A 20,022-nucleotide genomic window follows, 5' to 3' on the forward strand; every position below is an offset into this window, starting at 1 on the left:
AGTTTGGTTTTTGCTTCAAGGTCAATTTTCCTGTGCTTACTAATTTCCTTTTTATTTTCATTGAGTTTAGGTTCTGAACAAGGTTATCACAGTGTATGCTGCACTATGTTGCGAAATCAAGAAGCTGAAATATGAGGTAAAGCTTGTTGTTGTTCTTATTTTGAGCATCTCCTCCATGGCCACCTTGGTTGGTTGATTTTCCTTTTCTTTACATACCCCATTGTAGCAACGGTGTGGGTTCTTATTTGTCGGAGCTCCTGCAGAATAGCACGAGCCATAGCTGATTTCTTTATAGCCTGCTTGATGCAAGCAACATGCATGTGTGTCCCCCTGCCTGGCTGCTCGCCCACCCCAGTGTTCCATGGCTTGGGGTGACCAGGAGGCTGCTTTCTCTTTGCTAGTCCTCTGCCAAGCTTAAGATCTTTTACTGTGCCTTTTTTATTTCTTTTGTCCCAGTTTGCCCACTGTACACTGCAGTATGGTTCCAAGTCCTGTCTAATGGTACAGTCCACCACAAAACCTGAAGATGGCTTAGATAGCCAAAAGAACATTCATATAATTGGAACACTCTCATTTTGCACTGCAGTCCTTTTCCTGTGCAGCCTGTTACTGGATTTTGTCAACTGGTTACTTCTGTTTTTGCTCTGTCCTCTGCTGTGTAAAGTCCTTTTGATCCCGGCTTAGATCCTGGTCCCTGTTTTTACTTTTTTCGACTGAGCTCAAGAGATGCAGTTTATGTCCTGTTCAGATTTTGAAGCTTGTTGTCTGTCTTCAGAGCCTGGGAGCAAAGCATTCTTGGCCTGTCTCCTGTGGCTTCTTTGGAATCTCCATTTTTGACTTTGCTGCTTCCTGGCCAATTCAGGAACGGCTCTGTCAGCATTTGCGCATCACCCTTTAATAACTCTGCTCTTGAGCTTGCAAAATTGTTTTTTTTGTAGACCTGTTGTCCTGATAATTGAGGGTGCTCTGTGAGCCTTTCTCAGGCAGTACCTCTTACTGTGTCCCTGTGTCGGGGGCTATCCTGGGGGGCGCACTGGGTGCTGTCACAGATGGCCTGAAGACACGCTTGAATTCAGAAGATGGTGCAAGGTTTTTATTAGGTGAATAAGATGGGACACTCTAATGGGCGTCCCCATGTGGTCTCGTAGGTGTCCTTGTTCTCTGGGTTGGTAACTAGAGATGGGTAACCTCTACTATCTATATTCTGACTAGTGAGGGCCTCAAGCCTTCTCGATCTCTAGGGAGGGAACGTGGTAACTAGAGATGGGTAACCTGTACTATATATAGTCTGACTAGTGATGGCCTCAATCCTTCTCGATCTCTAGGGAGAGAACGTGGTAACTAGAGATGGGTAACCTGTACTATCTATATTCTGACTAGTGATGGCCTCAATCCTTCTCGATCTCTAGGGAGAGAACGTGGTAACTAGAGATGGGTAACCTGTACTATCTATATTCTGACTAGTGAGGGCCTCAAGCCTTCTCGATCTCTAGGGAGGGAACGTGGTAACTAGAGATGGGTAACCTCCATCTATATTCTGACTAGTGATGGCCTCAAGCCTTCTCGATCTCTAGGGAGGGAACGTGGTAACTAGAGATGGGTAACCTCTACTATCTATATTCTGACTAGTGATGGCCTCAAGCCTTCTCGATCTCTAGGGAGGGAACCTGGTAACTAGAGATGGGTAACCTGTACTATCTATATTCTGACTATTGATGGCCTCAAGCCTTCTCGATCTCTAGGGAGGGAACCTGGAAACTAGAGATGGGTAACCTCTACTATCTATATTCTGACTAGTGATTGCCTAAAGCCTTCTCGATCTCTAGGGAGGGAACATATCCTAAGGATCCCCGGGATGTTTACTTCTTCATTATGGCTTTTATGCATTTCAACCATCCAGTTCCTGGCGATTGGTTCCTCTATGCACTTGTTTGCCCATCTCTGTTCCTTTCCTGATCCTTCATCTCTCACCTATCCTGTCCCCTCTGTCTCCTTATCTACTCCCTCTATGCCTGTCCCTGATGTTCCTTACCTGATCCTTCATCTCTCTCACCTATCCTGTCCCCTCTGTCTCCTTATCTACTCCCTCTATGCCCGTCCCTGATGTTCCTTACCTGATCGTTCATCTCTCACCTATCCTGTCCCCTCTGTCTCCTTATCTACTCCCTCTATGCCTGTCCCTGATGTTCCTTACCTGATCCTTCATCTCTCTCACCTATCCTGTCCCCTCTGTCTCCTTATCTACTCCCTCTATGCCTGTCCCTGATGTTCCTTACCTGATCCTTCATCTCTCACCTATCCTGTGCCCTCTGTCTCCTTATCTACTCCCTCTATGCCCGTCCCTGATGTTCCTTACCTGATCGTTCATCTCTCACCTATCCTGTGCCCCCTGTCTCCTTATCTACTCCCTCTATGCCCATCCCTGATCCTTCATCTCTCACCTATCCTGTGCCCTCTGTCTCCTTATCTACTCCCTCTATGCCCGTCTCTGATGTTCCTTACCTGATCCTTCATCGCTCACCTATCCTGTGCCCCCTGTCTCCTTATCTACTCCCTCTATGCCCGTCCCTGATGTTCCTTACCCGATCCTTCATCTCACTCACCAAGCCTGTGCGCTCTTGTCTCCTCTATACACACTCATCCTGTCCTTTTGGTGGTCACACAATCTCACACTGCTCTTTCTCTTCCCCCTCCTTTCCATTCTCTCCTACTCCCTCCTCCTCCCACTTACCTTCACCTCTTTCAGTCTCCTATACACTTTACTCATTCTCCAATTCCCGCTCATCATCTTCCACCATTCGTTCACACAGGGACTGCTCTCTTTCATAATTCAACACGTCACCTGTAACAATCTCCACCACTATTTCTGTTGTGCTTTGCTCTGTCGTCTTTCCTCCGCCTCGTCTCTTGGCCTTCTCCTCTCCACTCTGCTCCCTTATTCTCTCCCCTTATTTCTGCCTCACCCTTCCCTCTCCATTGCTCACCTAACCCTACGGACCAATTACTAGCTGTCTGTTTTCCTGGGGCCGTGGTTACACTGGACGAAGGCTTTAAGAATTTCCCGTAAGCCCCACCCCCTTTGTTGACACAGTGCCGCCAACCATCACTAATAGCTGTGATTGCAGTGATTCCAGTGGCATATCTTCTTCGTTTTGCCATGGTGAGAGAGGGGTAGCTTTTATCCTCTGGCTTCCCTCATCACAGGAAAATTCGACCAAATATCCCTGATCCTCAAGAACCTGCACTGACCACCCCTACAAGCACCCATCACCTACAGAGCAGAGACTACCAAATCACCCCGATCCTCAAGGAGCTGCACTGACCACCCCTTCAAGCACACATCGCCTACAGAGCGGAGCAGTGATTACCAAATCTCCCCGATCCTCAAGGAGCTGCACTGACCACCCCTTCAAGCACACATCACCTACAGAGCAGTGACTACCAAATCACCACTTTATCTGGCCAGAGAAACTCGCCATCTCCAGAGGCCGGCACACCGCCAGATTCCACATAGCCAACGGGAAATGCAGAACTGCAAAAGATGGAAAAACAGGAAAGCAGCCCTTTCTCTCTACGCTGCCCATCTCTGGAACAAGTTACCCAGGCAGCTGATACTGCCACCTCCCACCCCCCATTTTCTTCAGGAAGGACCCGAAGCCCCTACTCTTCAGAGAACATCTCGCCAATGCATTCTTGTGCTCCACTTCTGCTCCCCACACCCCACTTGTGCCCCCTAGGTGAATCCCCTTTGTACAGTGTTCTGTTGCTTACCAGCTGGGTTTGTGCTTTATATCCCATGTATGCATGCATACATACATACATACATACATACTATGCCTGTGTAAAGGACCCTGCAGTAGGACTGCACCTGATGGCTGGGTGCCTTTTTTGTTGTGCTTCTTTGCAAAGCACTTTTCATTTTCGTAAATAAATACCAGTTCCTTACTTGTTTGGAGTAAACCCGTGGTCTTGTGTGCAAGAGAAATATACCCGTGACCCTCCACTGGTCCTGGGTCCTGGGGGTTGAGCCATTCTGCATGGGCGAACCTTCTGCCCACTGTCCAGAGGGTTCACCGACCTGTCTGAGGTTCCAGTCTAGCTTTATTTAGGAGCTCATCGTTGTTCAGGTACCATCTTTGGTGATCCTCTGAGAACCTGTCCACATGTCTCCTAGTTAATGGTTCAGTGTTTCCTACTAGACGGGCACGTGGTGTTCTCCCTCGACTGTTAAGGCCATGTCCTGGAGGGAAGGCGATGATTCCAGGATTTAGGAGGCCTTCGTGCAGTTGTGCTCTTGGTGTACGCTCACCAATGGATGGCCTGCTGCACCTCCCAGGGAGTGATTGTTAGTTGGGTCACCTCCATGCATGTTCTGCTCTGCCTTGAATTTAGCTTTTTTTGTGGAGGGTAATGTTAGCGGCTTGGGTTCTTCACTGGTAATATTAGGTTTCCTATGATGTGTGCACAGCTTGCTGATTTCAGCTGCACAATTTAAATACTTAATTTAGTCTTGCATGCTCATTTGGCGTGTTTTAGAAATGTTACATAACTTTTGTCTATCAATCTTTTGTAACTCTAGGAAACCAGATACAACGTTTGATCAGATCTTTCTATCCGTTCCGTTTTAAAATGCACGCTTTCTTCCGACTGCCACTTAACAATAGTTTGCAGTATTTCTTTGAATATTAGTTCAGATTCAGTCTCCTCTGATTCTAGAAAGGCTAGTGTTTTAGATGATTTGGGGACCGCATGGTTGCAGAATTCTGGTTGTTTCTTAGAAATAGCCTTTCTTTACCTTGTTTAGGAAACAGTCATTTAGTGTCCAGAGACTTGTTGGTTCCAATTGTAACTGAATGCTTACTAGTGATGTGGTGAGGCGAGCCACGTTAGACAGTCTCATATCTGTGTACTGGAAGCCGCTCTTATGATGAAATGTTCCGTGGGGGAGGTCGTGGAGGGGCAGGAGGGAGTTTCACATAGAACTACAGTTGGTATTATTACAGCTCATAGAAGTGGGAAGAATTCGGCATACTGCACTATGTAAAATAATTATCACTAATTTGTCTTTTCATAACTAATACTAGCTTCTTGTTTTGGCAGGGTGAGACAAAGTTCTACAGTGGCCTCCTTTTTTATGGAGAAGGAGGTAAGTGGTGTCATACCTTCCCAATTCCTTCCTGTTTCCTTGACGTTTTATTGGCACATTGTTGGCACAGTGTTTTTTTATATATGAAAGAAGGGAACAGTCACAAGCCTTCCTCTGCACACACTTCCGCAGACACTCTAATGGTATTTTGATAATACGCAGATCTATACACAATTGGTATTGAGCGTTTCAGATGTGTATGTCTTCCATGACTGCTGCATTGGTGTTTCTCAAGCATGGATGTGATGACTACAGCTGTTGAATTAGGGCGGATAAAACATTAAATATCTGCCACACGGTGCACCCGAGTTTTCTTTTCAGCTTGGTTATCATGAGGGCAACAGTCCAAGACTCTACCTCTGTCGACAAGCCCTGAACCTTTTTGCTTTTGCCTCACTGGTTTAACAAACCATTTCCCCCACTGAGCCCTAAAACCTTGCAAGGCCACCCACATCTTTGAGACCCCAGTGCTCGTTAGGATTGTTGTCCCATCAGGACGCTCTGTCCCCTATAGGACTCTCCTTGCACACTTGGCTGTCTGTGATCATTTGGTTAGAAACTTGTAGTACTGCGATCCAGCTTACTGGAGGAAAAGACAGTCCTAGAGAGGGCTCCTGTTTTTTTAGCTAAACGTTGTTTCCTTCTCCAACGGGAAATGTATGATGACATACATGGTTGTGGCATTTGCCTGCCTCGGAAAGGTGGAGTCCTAGGGCGCCAAGGCCGCATCTGGGCAGACACTTTGTGGTTGTCTAGCAGAATCCACATCTTGAATATTTGTACAGCAAATAACCTGCACAGTTTCAATGTGGCAAGAACCAGCTTTTGCACATCCACCCAACTCTTGGCTGGGGACCGAGTTTACACTTCGCTCTCTCTTTTTCCATATAACCTAAGAGTCTGCTTCATAATTTGGTATAGTCATGATTTCCAAAGCCTGGGAAGAACTCCAAGGAAATGTTGAGGAAGCGATCAACAGCAACTTGCAAGCTGATTCCAGTGGTGGATTGGTGGCTGCGGGTGCCAGATTTCTGAAGAGCACTGGGAAGGGGCTCTGTGCTCCCTTCTTCTATGGACAGAGCATGGTTGAAAGCTTCAAGAGTTCTCTGCTCCCAGAGAAGGCTTGCTGGTCATTCCTTCCTGGATCGAACTCGGAAGAGGCAGGAAGAAAACCAAGAAACTCTTTAGGTTTCATGATGACCCCACTGCTTAACAGAACTCTGAAGCTGTACACACTTGCATCGTACTCTAGCTACAGAAGTTTCTTTCCTCGGCTCCAGCACCGTGTCCAGCGGGCCTACTTTTGTCCTGCTTGCCCACGGCACCTCATTTTCGCCACTGGCACTTATACAGGGGAACTGTGATCTGTGGCCTTGCAAGCTTTGCCAGCTTGCATGTGCTCATCTTGAAGTTCAGGCTGTGTCGGAGCATAAGGACTGTCCCACTGAGGCAGTGGGGAGCTGCTCTGGAAGCTTGCGGGTCCCTGTTGCCTAAGTGTGGGTCGCTCTCTTCCCTACTGCCATCCTTAGAGTTGCCCCTTACTCCTAAGCTGCACCTACACTATGTGTACCATGGAAGCTTGCGGGCCCCTGTTGCCTATCTGTGGGACGCTCTCTTCCCTGCTGCCATCCTGAGAGTTGCCCCTTACTCCTCAGCCCCACCTACGCAAGGTGTGCCATGGCAGCTTGCGGTCTCCTGTTGCCTAGCTGTGGTTCGCTCTCTTCCACACTGCCATCCTTTGAGTTGCCCTCCTCCCTTCTGAACTCAAACTGAGAAGCCATCCTGGCAGCTGTTAAAACCACAGAATTGCAGCTGTATATTTACTTTCCCTTTTTATAATTCATTTGTCATGTGAAGTGATGTGGCCAGCGTGCAGGGCAAGTGATTCAGCATTTGTCAATGTCCCGTTCATGTGGTCTTCATTTAATGGAGGCATCACGCAGTGTTCTTTTTGTCTTTTTCAAGCTACCGAATCCAGTCTGGTGGAAGGTGATTCTCAAATACAGATGGGAAGGTTCGTTTCCTTCTTACAGGTAACATGGATGTTGTCTTTTTAAAAAAATAAAATATGTAGTCCAATGTGCTGAGAAATAAGTAATTTTTCTACTGCTTTTTAGTGGCACCCGGTCCTTTTCACAAGTCTGTCTTTGCAGTAAACCTTGCCATTAACTTTGCCTTTGGCCTGACTTCATGACTGAGAGCTGCCGCTCTGGCAGTGTAGATCATTAACTGGATGGAGGCAGTATTGATCCCATCCACTTGAAATTCTAATCTGTGCCAATGGTGTCCTATACCACCCTAATTCTTAGTGCAGTGCATATGGGATGTGCATCAAAGCGATTGTTTCCAGATTATTTAAAGCTGAAGAACTCGACACCAGAAGCCTCCCTGTCCAACACGTGCTGCCCTACATGCTTTCTTGGCTTTAGAGAAGCCCAGTTCTCCTTCAGTAGCTAAGATGTACACTTTAGCCATTATTTTTAAGAGTTTGTTGTATTAGCTACATCCATTTAAATTGGCTAATGACTCCTATTACAGCACTTAGAAGTGAGAGGAATTCAGATGTGCAACATGAAAAGTAATGCTATTCTAGTTATTTTTTGAAAGTATAGCAACATTTGGAGGTGGTCAGAAAGCCTATGCCGTAGCTCCTAGTTGCTCGAATTGGATTTGAATGTGGGTTAGGCATGGGTTCCATTCACCAAGCACGATTGACGAAAGTATATTTAAATATTGCGGCACATTAAAGCATGCAGGCAGATGTTATCAATCTACCGCATTAGTTAGAGACCTAGCCATGTGCTTCTATATGAAACTGGCTCTTTGATTGGGTGGTGGGAGGGCACCATTGGAATTGTCCCATTGTGAAGTGAGATCTGAAAGGGATTCTTCCATTTTCAAATGGACGAAGTATCAATGTGGTATGGGATGTGCTTGCTACCTGTTGCTCTTGCAAAGACCTCGTTGGATGTACATGGTATCATTTAGGGATCGGGCGATGCCCCGTATGAGAGCATCATACATGGAATTGTTGGCTGCCTCCATTACTTCTGTTTTGCCGCGTGGCTGCCAAGGCATATATTCTGAGCACTGGAGGGAATGCACTCATGTTTTGCTGCAGGTGTATTGGTCTGAAATATCTTCTTCCAGTGTTTGCTAACTAATGATGTAGGGTTTGTCATCATAGGAGTTGTCTTGCTTCGTGACTCGATGCTACGAGGTGGTGATGAACGTGGTGCATCAGTTGGCTGCCCTGTACACCAGCGACCGGTAAGAAGCTTGGCATTCCTTTTCTTATCAAGCACTTTCTACTAGAGTCTTGCCCTCTCACAGAGCTGCAGGCAGGAGGAAGGTGGTGGGTTAGGGTGGTGATCCCAGGGGTGAGTGGGGGAGTTGTGGGGCACAAGTCATTTGAGCCTGTAAGTGGAGGTTGACGTACAGATTTTTGGGTGGGTTGAGGGGGTAGGGGATGAGTTGTGAGGGTTGAGGGAGTTCTGCCCCAATATCAAGATCGTGTGGTGGAAAAGGTTAGGTTGTATTGTGGTTTGTGCTTTGTTTTAACTCTAATTTGATTTAAACAGGATATATCTGCATTCTTTTTTTTAAAATCTTTTCATACTGGCTCTGTAATTTCAGTAGAATTCTTGAGCATTACATTGGGTGACGTAAAGGAATCAGAGATCTGCCCTTCACTGGCTTAGGCTACAGTGCTGTTCTGCCCTTCACTGGCTTAGGCTACAGTGCTGTTCTGCCCTTCACTGGCTTAGGCTACAGTTCTGTTCTGCCCTTCACTATTTAGGCTACAGTACTGTTCTGCCCTTCACTGGCTTAGGCTACAGTGCTCTTCTGCCCTTCACTGGCTTAGGCTACAGTGCTCTTCTGCCCTTCACTGGCTTAGGCTACAGTACTGTTCTGCCCTTCACTGGCTTAGGCTACAGTTCTGTTCTGCCCTTCACTATTTAGGCTACAGTACTGTTCTGCCCTTCACTGGCGTAGGCTACAGTGCTGTTCTGCCCTTCACTGGCTTAGGCTACAATGCTGTTCTGCCCTTCACTGGCTTAGGCTACAGTTCTGTTCTGCCCTTCACTGGCTTAGGCTACGGTACTGTTCTCCCCTTCACTGGCTTAGGCTATGGTACTGTTCTCCCCTTCACTGGCTTAGGCTACAATGCTGTTCTGCCCTTCACTGGCTTAGGCTACAGTTCTGTTCTGCCTTTCAATGGCTTAGGCTACGGTACTGTTCTGCCCTTCACTGGCTTAGGCTACGGTACTGTTCTGCCCAGCTCTGGCTTAGGCTACGGTACTGTTCTGCCCAGCTCTGGCTTAGGCTACGGTACTGTTCTGCCCAGCTCTGGCTTAGGCTACGGTACTGTTCTGCCCTTCACTGGCTTAGGCTACGGTACTGTTCTGCCCTTCACTGGCTTAGGCTACAGTTCTGTTCTCCCCTTCACTGGCTTAGGCTACAGTTCTGTTCTCCCCTTCACTGGCTTAGGCTACAGTTCTGTTCTCCCCTTCACTGGCTTAGGCTACAGTTCTGTTCTCCCCTTCACTGGCTTAGGCTACAGTTCTGTTCTCCCCTTCACTGGCTTAGGCTACGGTACTGTTCTGCCCTTCACTGGCTTATGCTACAGTACTGTAGCCTACGGTACTGTTCTGCCCTTCAATGGCTTAGGCTATGGTACTGTTCTGCCTTTCACTGGCTTAGGCTATGGTGCTGTTCTGCCCTTCAATGGCTTAGGCTACGGTACTGTTCTGCCCTTCACTGGCTTAGGCTACGGTACTGTTCTGCCCTTCACTGGCTTAGGCTACGGTACTGTTCTGCCCTTCACTGGCTTAGGCTACGGTACTGTTCTGCCCTTCACTGGCTTAGGCTACAGTTCTGTTCTGCCCTTCACTGGCTTAGGCTACAGTTCTGTTCTGCCCTTCACTGGCTTAGGCTACAGTTCTGTTCTGCCCTTCACTGGCTTAGGCTACAGTTCTGTTCTCCCCTTCACTGGCTTAGGCTACGGTACTGTTCTGCCCTTCACTGGCTTATGCTACAGTACTGTAGCCTACGGTACTGTTCTGCCCTTCAATGGCTTAGGCTATGGTACTGTTCTGCCTTTCACTGGCTTAGGCTATGGTGCTGTTCTGCCCTTCAATGGCTTAGGCTATGGTGCTGTTCTGCCCTTCAATGGCTTAGGCTACGGTACTGTTCTGCCCTTCACTGGCTTAGGCTACGGTACTGTTCTGCCCAGCTCTGGCTTAGGCTACGGTACTGTTCTGCCCTTCACTGGCTTAGGCTACAGTAATTTTCTGCCCTTCACTGGCTTAGGCTACGGTACTGTTCTGCCCTTCAATGGCTTAGGCTCCGGTACTGTTCTGGCCTTAACTGGCTAGCCTACGGTACTGTTCTGGCCTTCACTTGCTTAGGCTGCAGTACTGTAGCCTACGGTACTGTTATACCCTTCAATGGCTTAGGCTACAGTACTGTTCTGCCCAGCTGTGGTTAGGCTACGGTACTGTTCTGCCCTGCACTGGCTTAGGCTACGGTACTGTTCTGCCCTTCACTGGCTTAGGCTACAGTACCGTTCTGCCCTTCACTGGTTTAGGCTACAGTACTGTTCTGCCCAGTATCAACCTCTTCTGAGATTGTCGTATGCCAACATACTTTTCTCAATCTCCATTGATCATAACGCTACTACTTGTTAAAATATTTATCGCCCTCCCACAACCATGACCTGACATGGACCTGTGTGCCTTTTAACTATTGGGCCTATCGCCCCAACGACCATGTTGCCCATGGTCTCCACCACTCCCTTGAGGCTATTGGTCTGAAACAGTTTGCTATGAGCCCCACCCATAAGGACGGTCACACCTTGGACTGGGTGCTCTCTCATCGCTTGGAAATTGATGGTCTTGAAATCTCAACTTGTCCTTGGTCTGACCGCTGCTTTATATCCTACACCGTGAACCTTCCTGGCAAACCTGCATAAGATCACCCCTGCAGCATTCCGTGAACAAGCTCCGCCTTTACTGGCCAATCTTACCCCCTCCGACAATGTTGTGACTCTCCCTGATCAATACATTGAGACTATTGCAGCCATTGTCAACTCTCTTGCACCTCTTTCTACTAAAACCGTGAAGATTGAAACCCTTGGTAAATCCTGGCTCCCTGATAAGTTTCCTCACCTTCGAACATGTAAATGCCAAGTAACATAACATAAAAGACAAAAAGAGCAGTTCTGTTCCTTCAACAGACTCTCTGGCAGCTTAGCATAGAGCCGCCTCCAAGTATAAACTGTCCATCTTGGCTGCTAAATGCAACTATCAAGAACGCATTGAACCAGCCAACTCCTCCCAAAAAGAACTTGTCACCATTCTTAAGGAATTTGAAGCGAAAGGGGACCCTTTTCCTCCCATCACATGAAGTGGTCAATGGTGCTCCGATATTCAACAGGGCTTTGGTAACAAAACGTAATGTCCATCGGGATAAGATCACTCTCCTACACCCTGGTCATGCCACCTTGACCAATGTCCATTCCAAGGAACTTGAGTGCACTGAAACTTTTAATTGCACTATCCCTGTTTTTAACTCTCTAATATCATCTGCAATCTGAAGCCATCTTCCTGCCCTGATCTCTGTCCACCATCTTAAATTAAAGAATCTTTTGACTGTCTAGCCCCTTTTGTCACTAAATAGTTAATTCATCTTTTGACACCTCTACAGAACCGGCATCTAAAATGTCTGGATTTCCCCTGTTATCTGGAAGGTTTCTGATTGATTCAGCTGCGGTAGAGAACTACCATCCTATCACCATGGCTACTTTCTTGTTGAAGATTCTGGACAGGGTTGCTTACCTGCAGCTTCAGAAACATATTGAGGAAACCTGGCTCTTGGGCTCTGCAATCTGGCTTTAGACCACCTCATGGCTCTGAGGCTGCTCTGTTGGACCTTAAGGCCAACCTGTGCCTTGTTGTTGACTCTTGTCAGGTTGCTATGTTGATGCTCCTCGACCTCTCTGCAGTGTTTGACCTTGTTGACCTTTCTCTGAGGTTTGGGACCATTGCTAACTGTTCCAGTAGCCCCGTGGGATGGCTGGCCTCCTTTTTGGGACCCCGCTCTGCCAGTGTAGCATCCGGTGGCTTTAAGTCACTTGCCAAACTCCTTACTTGCGGTGTCCCGCAGGGTGCTTGCTTTTATCCCACACTCTTTAATCTCTATAGTCCTTTCTTCGATCTTCTGGATAGCATCGGCGTGGGTTACACCAACTACGCAGATGATACCCAGATAGTGATGAAACTGACTGGTGAATATGAGAGGGTTCGGTCCAGGATCACTTCTATCTATACTCTAAGTACAACTTCCAGTAGTGGGTGTTGTTGGGGAGATTTATGATTTGTGTGCTTCATTCCCTCTCATAGTGAGACCCCCAGCACTTTTAATGGACTTCTGGAACTTTTTCTTTCAATCTTCAATGAGTGGAGCCTTTTTCCACTCATTCATTCTTGTGAGCTCTGTCTTTTGGAACTCTATTGTTTCTACTCTACCTGCACTATGGAGTCTATCTGTTCCATATCTCTGAAAGGCATCTCTGTGTTTTACTGCTGCGGCGCACAGCCCCTTTAGGGCAGTGTTGCTGGGGATCCTTAAGGTCCCCATTTAAGTTTTTTTTTCTGTATCCTCAAGTAACTAGTTCTTAAGGAAGGATATAGAGATGCTTAGGGCTTGATTCACAGAAGCGTTTTATAATGGTGCAGTCCCATGGGAAAACATTCTGTGAATCAGGCCCTTCGTATCTCTCCCAAAGCTCTATAGTCTGAGAGATTAGCACACACCACCTTCAGTGGAGTGCCAAAGGGATACCTAGTATTCCCCCTCCTCCTTGCACCTGTGACTTATTATAATCCCCTAGTTATGGCTGGTGGGAGTGGAGGTGTGTTTATATTGCCTGCTATGTCCATATCTAGGTAGTGCACAATAGGGGCCTCCCTTCTTTTTTTGCCATTACTAGCGTGTTTGTTCTGCGTTAGCCCTTCTACCATTCTGGGAGGGGAAGGTCTGTGTGTTTTGCCTTTGACGGGAACCAGTAGGTATCCCCAACTAGGCTCCAGTGTGTGTCCCATCCTTTATCTGTCAGAGTGCCTGAATAGCTCCTGCTCCCACAGGAGGTCTGGCTGTCCTGATTTTACAGTCAAATGCCCCTTTCAACAGCGGACCTACACATAAAAGGTCGCACCTTGGATTGGATCGCAGACATCAACTGCCTGTCGTCCATAACAAATACTGAACCATGCGTGTGGGCATATCACAGCCTGATCTCATTCACCATCAAGACAGTATTCAAACCAACTCTGCTAGACCCATGGCCCCACCTACCCTAACTAGGAATAGGAAAAACATCACAGTCTCCAACCTCCTGCCCCAATTTATCACCAACTCTGTGAACCTACCCTCCAATCCTACAGATCTGGTTGACCTGTACAATAACACCATTAACTCAGCTATTGATACCATTGCACCACTTAAACTCAGCAAAGAGAAAATCATATCTCACCTAAACTTGTGGTTTACTTCCAGCCTAAAAGCTCTGCGCATTGAAAAAAGACTTGCTGAGATCAGATGGAAAAACAACCTGACGGTTCAGAACAAACTCCTTCTCACCTCCCTGGCTGTTAATGATAAAAAGGAAATCATTCAAACAAAAAAGACACCTTTAATGTTAGAATAAAACAAGCCAGCTCAAGCACCAGAGAAATCTTCTCTATCCTAAGGGAATTGGAAACCCCGGTCACTCCCAGGGACTCGCATCAAAAACAAATCTTGGTGTACAGACATCCAAAACGACCTCTGCAATAAAATAAATAACCTTGCTCCAAGAAAAAATGTATGTCAAAGAAATCACACTACATAAGATTGCTTTAGAAACACAAGAAGCTATATTGCAAGAAACCTCCTCTAAACAAACCAGACCCAGTCACCAATTCAAATTCAACTCTTATCTTAACCGCTGGGGCTGAAAAGATAATTTCGAGTGGATTGTGTCCTCCAACGTATTCCTCATCTTAGATGTATTCCATCCAGCTTTAGCTGCTTCGGCAAAACATTTTGGCAGAGGGCGCCGTGCGTCGATGTCGTCGAGTCGATGGTCCCTCGAAGGCCTCCGTCGAGGGTGACATCATCGGGTGTATAAGTAGCACGTGCAGCGCCCGGTGGCCTCAGTTTTTCGGCAGTATACGTTGCTTCGGAGATTCAGCGCGCCTCGGGTTCTGTGAGAATAAATAAATATAACGAATATGTCCTCGTCATCGACGCCGACCATGACCCCGAGATCGGGTTTCAAGAAGTGCAAATCATGCGGTTCAAAAATGTCCATCACAGATCGGCAACAAAAGTGTTTGTGGTGCCTCGGAGAAGGCCACGACATGGAGGCCTGTATGAAGTGTCAGGCGATGACCGGGAAGGCCTTGCGAGAGAGGCGGGGAAAACTACAGGTAGGTCGTAAATCCAACCGTAAAGCCTCTAGCGTCGAGTCGAGGTCCCGTGAGGAGAAGTCTTCTCGACGTGAAAGGCATCGGTCCGGGTACCGAAGCGATTCCCACCGCTCGTCATCTTCGACAAAAAAATCAAAGAAACAACGCCACTGGTGCACCTCCACCTCATCCTCGGACGAATCCCCAAAAAGGATGAAATGTCCCACTAAACATTCATCATCCGAAGAATGGGAAGAATTCAGGGTCAAAATGATGGAGGTGTTCGAGAAAGCGAAGCCTCGGTCTGTGTCTTCTTTGGAAGCCGGCCGGGAGCGTCATCACTCCGACACTCGCGCGCCCTCGAGCCCGGGTGATCGAAAGAGGAAGGATAGAGAATCTTCTAGGACGCTGAGCGAGAAAAGGCGCTCGAGTCGACTGCTCGAGGTCACTGGCGCTGTCCGAGACCGAACACACCTCGAAGGGAAAGTCTTCGAAGAGCACCTCGACGCCCTTGAAGCCTGCGCCGTCAACGACCGGTATTACGTCGACGCCTTTGTCGATGTCGACACCGAAGCCCTCAGCGCCAAAGGCTCCAGTTCGGCCAAGTCAGCCAGAAAAGGGGAAAGCGAAGGCTACAAGACCTATAATGGCTTCAGGACCCATTAATACTCTCCTCCACCTTTCCCAGAAAAGATTTTCAAACCTCTTCATAGGAAAGAATTCTTCAAGTCCCTGACCTCAATTTTTGAGGAACAGGAGAAATCGGATGTGGAGAATGTACCCTTTGGGCTGGAATATGGCACCCTCAATGTCTGATTTCAGAAGAAAGCAGGATGAGGGATTTGGTTGAATCACTACACAATGAAAGTGGCATTGATACATCTCCTGAAAATGACTTTGGTAGGCCAGAACCAGGAGAACATGCCAGTCCATCATACAGTCAGCTAATGACAAAGGTGGTAGATTATTTAGGATGGGCGAGAACTCCAGCCCAATTCATCCAAGATGTTCTGACATAGTGGATCATGGTCCTACTGAAGACCCAATACTACCCTTTCACGTAGCCTTGCAAAATAGGGTGGCCAGAAATTGGGAGACTCCGGATTCTATTCCGCCAGTGAATAAATCCCTCACTTCAAAATACCGCCCTGCCAGTAGCGACCCCGGCTATCTATCTAAACATCCCTCTAAACATCCCACTCCCGAGAGTTTGGTCATACAGGCAGCCGCAGCTTCTAACTAACTGGCGTACCCTTCTATCCCTCCGGACAGGGATGATGAGCACGTGGATGGCTGGGCACGGAAGGTATTTTCAGCTTGGGAGTATGGCGTTAAAATCAGCCAACTCCACATGTGCCTTGGCAACGTTTTCGTACACTCTGTGGGAGTGCATTGCAATGGCGGTGGAGCACATACCAGAAGGGGACAAAAGGGAAGGATTCCTAGCCATAGTTAGAGATGGGAAGGAGGTCATGCAGGAATCCCTTGAATCTGGATTGGACACTCTAGATAGTGTGAGCAGGTCCATGGGCACTAGCACGGTAATGCGCAGATTTGCGTCGTTACGGAAGTCGGGTTTCGCACCAGACGTACAGAACCGCCTTCTTAACATGTCCTTTGACGGGTCTCACCTTTTTGGCAGCAAGGCTGACGAGAGCCTTGAGAGGTTGCGGACCTCAAAAGCAGCTGCCAAGTCTTTGGGAGCTGCTATTAGGCAACCTCAGCCTTTTCGTGCACCAGGTCAATCTTGGAGGGGCGATCCTATCGTTACTACTCATATGGAAAGGCGAGAGGAATGGCCAGAGAAAGGTCACTCGCAGTGGACAAGCAAAACGTTCAAAACCAGCTACAGCCTCTTTGCCATCAGCGGCTTCAGCCACCGTCACAAAACCACTTTGAGGACTTGCACCACAAGACACCTGTAGGAGGCAGGCTGTCACAGCATCTGCAAGAATGGCGAGACATTACTTGAGATGTTGGGCTCTCGAAATAATAGCCAAAGGTTACTGCCTTCCTTTTCTAACACAACCTCAAAGCAATCCACCAAGGAGACACCCTTTGAAGTTTTCAGAACTGCTCATAGAGCAGGAAGTTCTAACCCTGCTGGAGAAAGGTGCTATAGAACCAGTACCTGCAACAGAGTGGAACAAGGGATGGTACTCCCCGTATTTTTTGATCCCTAAAAAGAACAGAGGACTGAGACCCATCCTGGACTTAAGAAACTTGAACAAGTTCCTCAGGAAGGACAAGTTGAAGATGGTTACCCTTTCTCAGATCCTTCAGGCCCTTCAACTTCAGGATTGGTTGGTGTAATTTGACCTCCAGGATGCTTATTTTCATGTGCCGATTCATCTCAAGCACAGAAAAGGTTCGTAGTTGGCGACTCACACTATCAGTTTCGAGTCCTGCCATTCTGATTGACCTCCGCCCCAAGGGTCTTCACCAAACTGATGGTAGTAGTGGCAGCGCACCTCAGGAGAGGGGGGAATTCACGTCTACCCCTACCTAGACGATTCGTTGATTAGAGCACATTCTGCCGAACAGGCACTGGATCATCTGAAAGTCACCTGCCACTTCCTCCACAGACTGGGCGTCTCCCTCAATTTCAAGAAGTCACAAATGAAACCTTCTCAACAGCTCCAATAAAATGGAGCTGTATTAGACACATCCCTGGGAAAGAACTCGCCTCCCAGGTGGAGGGCTCAAGACATTCTTCAGATGGTTTCTAAATTCCAAAATGCCCAAAATCTTCGGGCATACCACTTCTTAAGGTTACTCTGCCTCATGGCATACTGCATCTTCCTGGTGCCGGAGGCACGTCTGAGGACGAGATCCCTTCAATGGGCTCTAAAGACTCAATGGTCCCAGTTCTCAGGTCAAATGACGGATCTTCTCCAGATTCCGAACAAGGTTGGACAAGATCTTCTGTGGTGGACTTGTTCAGAGAATATCCTGAAAGGAGAACATTTTTGGCAACCATGGCCGGAGATCACAGTAGTGACGGACGCCTCACTCATGGTGTGGGGAGCTCATGCCAACAATCTGACAATCCGCGGTCGTTGGTCTCCATCGGAGTACAAACTCCACATCAACCTTTTTAGAGCTGAGAGCAATCAGACTAGCGCTGAAAGCTTTCCTGCCATCTGTCAAGGGAAAAGATGTCCTGATAATGACGGACAACACAGTGGCCGTGCATTATCTAAACAAAAGAGGAGGTGTAGGGTCACTACCTCTGTGAAGAGAGGCAATGCAGCTCTGGTATTGGGCAATTCAGGAAGGAATCTCTATAACGGCAGTTCATCTAGCCGGGGAGGAGAATATGACTGCAGATGGTCTAAGCAGGCAGAGCACGGTGTCCCACGAATGGGAACTGGCTCAGGAAGTCATTCAAGAGATCTTCGCCCTTTGGGGAACCCCTCAAGTAGACCTATTTGCGACCGGAATCAGCCGGAAGTGCGAAAGGTATTGTTCAAGGGAATTTCCCCCGAGAGGAGCCCTGGGGGACGCGTTCGTGGTGGAGTGGAATTTCCCACTATTGTACGCGTTCCATCCGATTCCCGTCATTCCTCAGGTCATCAGGAGACTGAGACGGTTCGGGCGCCGCATGATCCTAATTGCCCCGGATTGGGCCAGGAGAACGTGGTACCCGGACCTTCTAGACATGCCCACCTGTCCCCAGTACATCAAACTCAGAGAGAGGACCTTCTCTCACAAATGGAGGGTCAGGTTCTCCAGAGGTCAAAACGCTCAACCTTCACGCTTGGTATCTGAAAGGCTGAGATACAAGGATTGGGACCTTCCAGATGACGTCATGGAGGTGCTGCTTTTGGCAAGAAGGCCAGCAACAAAGTCTCTGTGCCGTTGGAAAACAGTTTTGCAACTGGTGCAGAGAAAAGAATGTCGATCCTTTACTATGTTCTGTTCCGGAAGTACTGTCCTTCCTCTTGTCCCTAGCACATAGAGGTCTAAATGTTGGAACCATTAAAGGTTATCTTGCGGCGCTTTCCATCTTCAAGCGCTCGTCGAAAGAATGCTCATATTTGAAAATTCCTTTGGTAGTGCAATTCTTAAAAGGACTCACTAATGTGTTTCCTCATTACCCATTTAAAATGCCAATTTTCTATCTCAATCTGGTCCTAATATTCTTAATGTGTGCTCCTTTCGAGCCTTTGCACACTTGTCCATTAAGATTACTGACATGGAAAACTGCTTTCCTAGTTGCTTTAACATCAGCAAGAAGAGTGAGCGAATTGCAGGCACTGTCTTCTGGGCCACCCTATACTGTGTTCCATAAGGACAGAGTTGTGTTGATGGTTCAACCCTCATTTTTACCTAAAGTAGTGTCTGATTTTCATTTAAGTCAGAAAATTGTTTTACCCGCATTCTATCCTCCACCTCATCCTAGTAAGGAGGAGTAAAGATTACACAGGTTGGATCCAAAAAGAGATTTAAGCTTTTACATCTCTAGGCTTTCCAAGCTTAGAGTGGACAATCAACTGTTTATCGGCTACACGGGAAGGAAATTGGGTCAATCGGTGACAAAGCAAACAATATTGCGATGGATTGTGCTTTGCATTTCAGAATGCTACAGATTAGCACAAAAAGACCCACCAGAAGTTCTAAGGGCTCATTCCACCAGAGGCATCGCCTCTTCAACAGCCCTACAGAGTTGTTCCTTTAAGGTCCATTTGTGAAGCAGCAACTTGGTCTTCGCTGCATACCTTTTCAAAATTCTATAGTCTGGATGCTTCCCAGTCTAAGGAGCTGAATTCTGGTAAAGCAGTACTATATTCAGCTATGTAAGGGTATTGCAAAATCTAACCCCTGCTCCGGAGAAATTGACCATACTGCTTTGGGAGTCATAAGATGAGGAATACGTTGAAGGACACAATCCACTCGAAGAACAAGTTACTTACTAACTGGTAACGTTCTTTCGATGGATGTTCCTCCAACATATTCATCATCGCCATCCCAACCTACCCCTCTGTAGATTTTTCCGGGTTATTGCCACTTCAACTCTCGCACGACGAATACCTGTCCGCCGGCACAATCTACACAGTGCAAAATCAATAGTGAAGGGGGGAAAACAACTGAGGCCAATGGGCGCTGCGCGTGCTACTTATACACCTGATGACGTCACCCTCGACGGAGGCCTTCGGGGGACCATTGAATCGGCGTCATCGACACACAACGCCCTCTGCCGAAATTTTTTTCTGAAGCAGCTAAAGCTGGATGGAATACATCTAAGATGAGGAATACGATGGAGGAACATCCAATCGAAAGAACGTTACCAGTTGGTAAGTAACTTGTTCTTCTTCCCTCAAACAGTCTAAACGCCTAGGAGACACATGTCCAGCACCTATTATTAAAGAAGCCACAAAAAAGCTGTCTCTTTTCATCTCCACATTTATCAACCCCTCCTTC

The 20,022-nt window shown here is 47.5% G+C and overlaps 1 protein-coding gene across 4 annotated transcripts in view; it reads left to right on the top strand.

Moving 5' to 3' along the window:
- Positions 1–20,022, top strand: part of WASHC4 (WASH complex subunit 4) — a 1,230,387-nt gene that overhangs the window by 160,254 nt on the left and 1,050,111 nt on the right. For 3 of the 4 annotated variants that reach the window (XM_069629940.1, XM_069629941.1, XM_069629942.1), the window contains 4 exons: positions 71–136; positions 5,101–5,146; positions 7,112–7,179; positions 8,334–8,416. In XM_069629940.1, coding sequence (XP_069486041.1) covers positions 71–136; positions 5,101–5,146; positions 7,112–7,179; positions 8,334–8,416 — 263 coding nt within the window. Of the gene's footprint in view, positions 1–70; positions 137–5,100; positions 5,147–7,111; positions 7,180–8,333; positions 8,417–20,022 lie in introns of those variants that run through there. The other variant, XM_069629943.1, reaches the window with a different exon arrangement.

Source organism: Ambystoma mexicanum, chromosome 12, assembly GCF_040938575.1.
Source record: "Ambystoma mexicanum isolate Mex_15411 chromosome 12, UKY_AmexF1_1, whole genome shotgun sequence".
In the NCBI taxonomy this organism is placed as follows: domain Eukaryota; kingdom Metazoa; phylum Chordata; class Amphibia; order Caudata; family Ambystomatidae; genus Ambystoma; species Ambystoma mexicanum.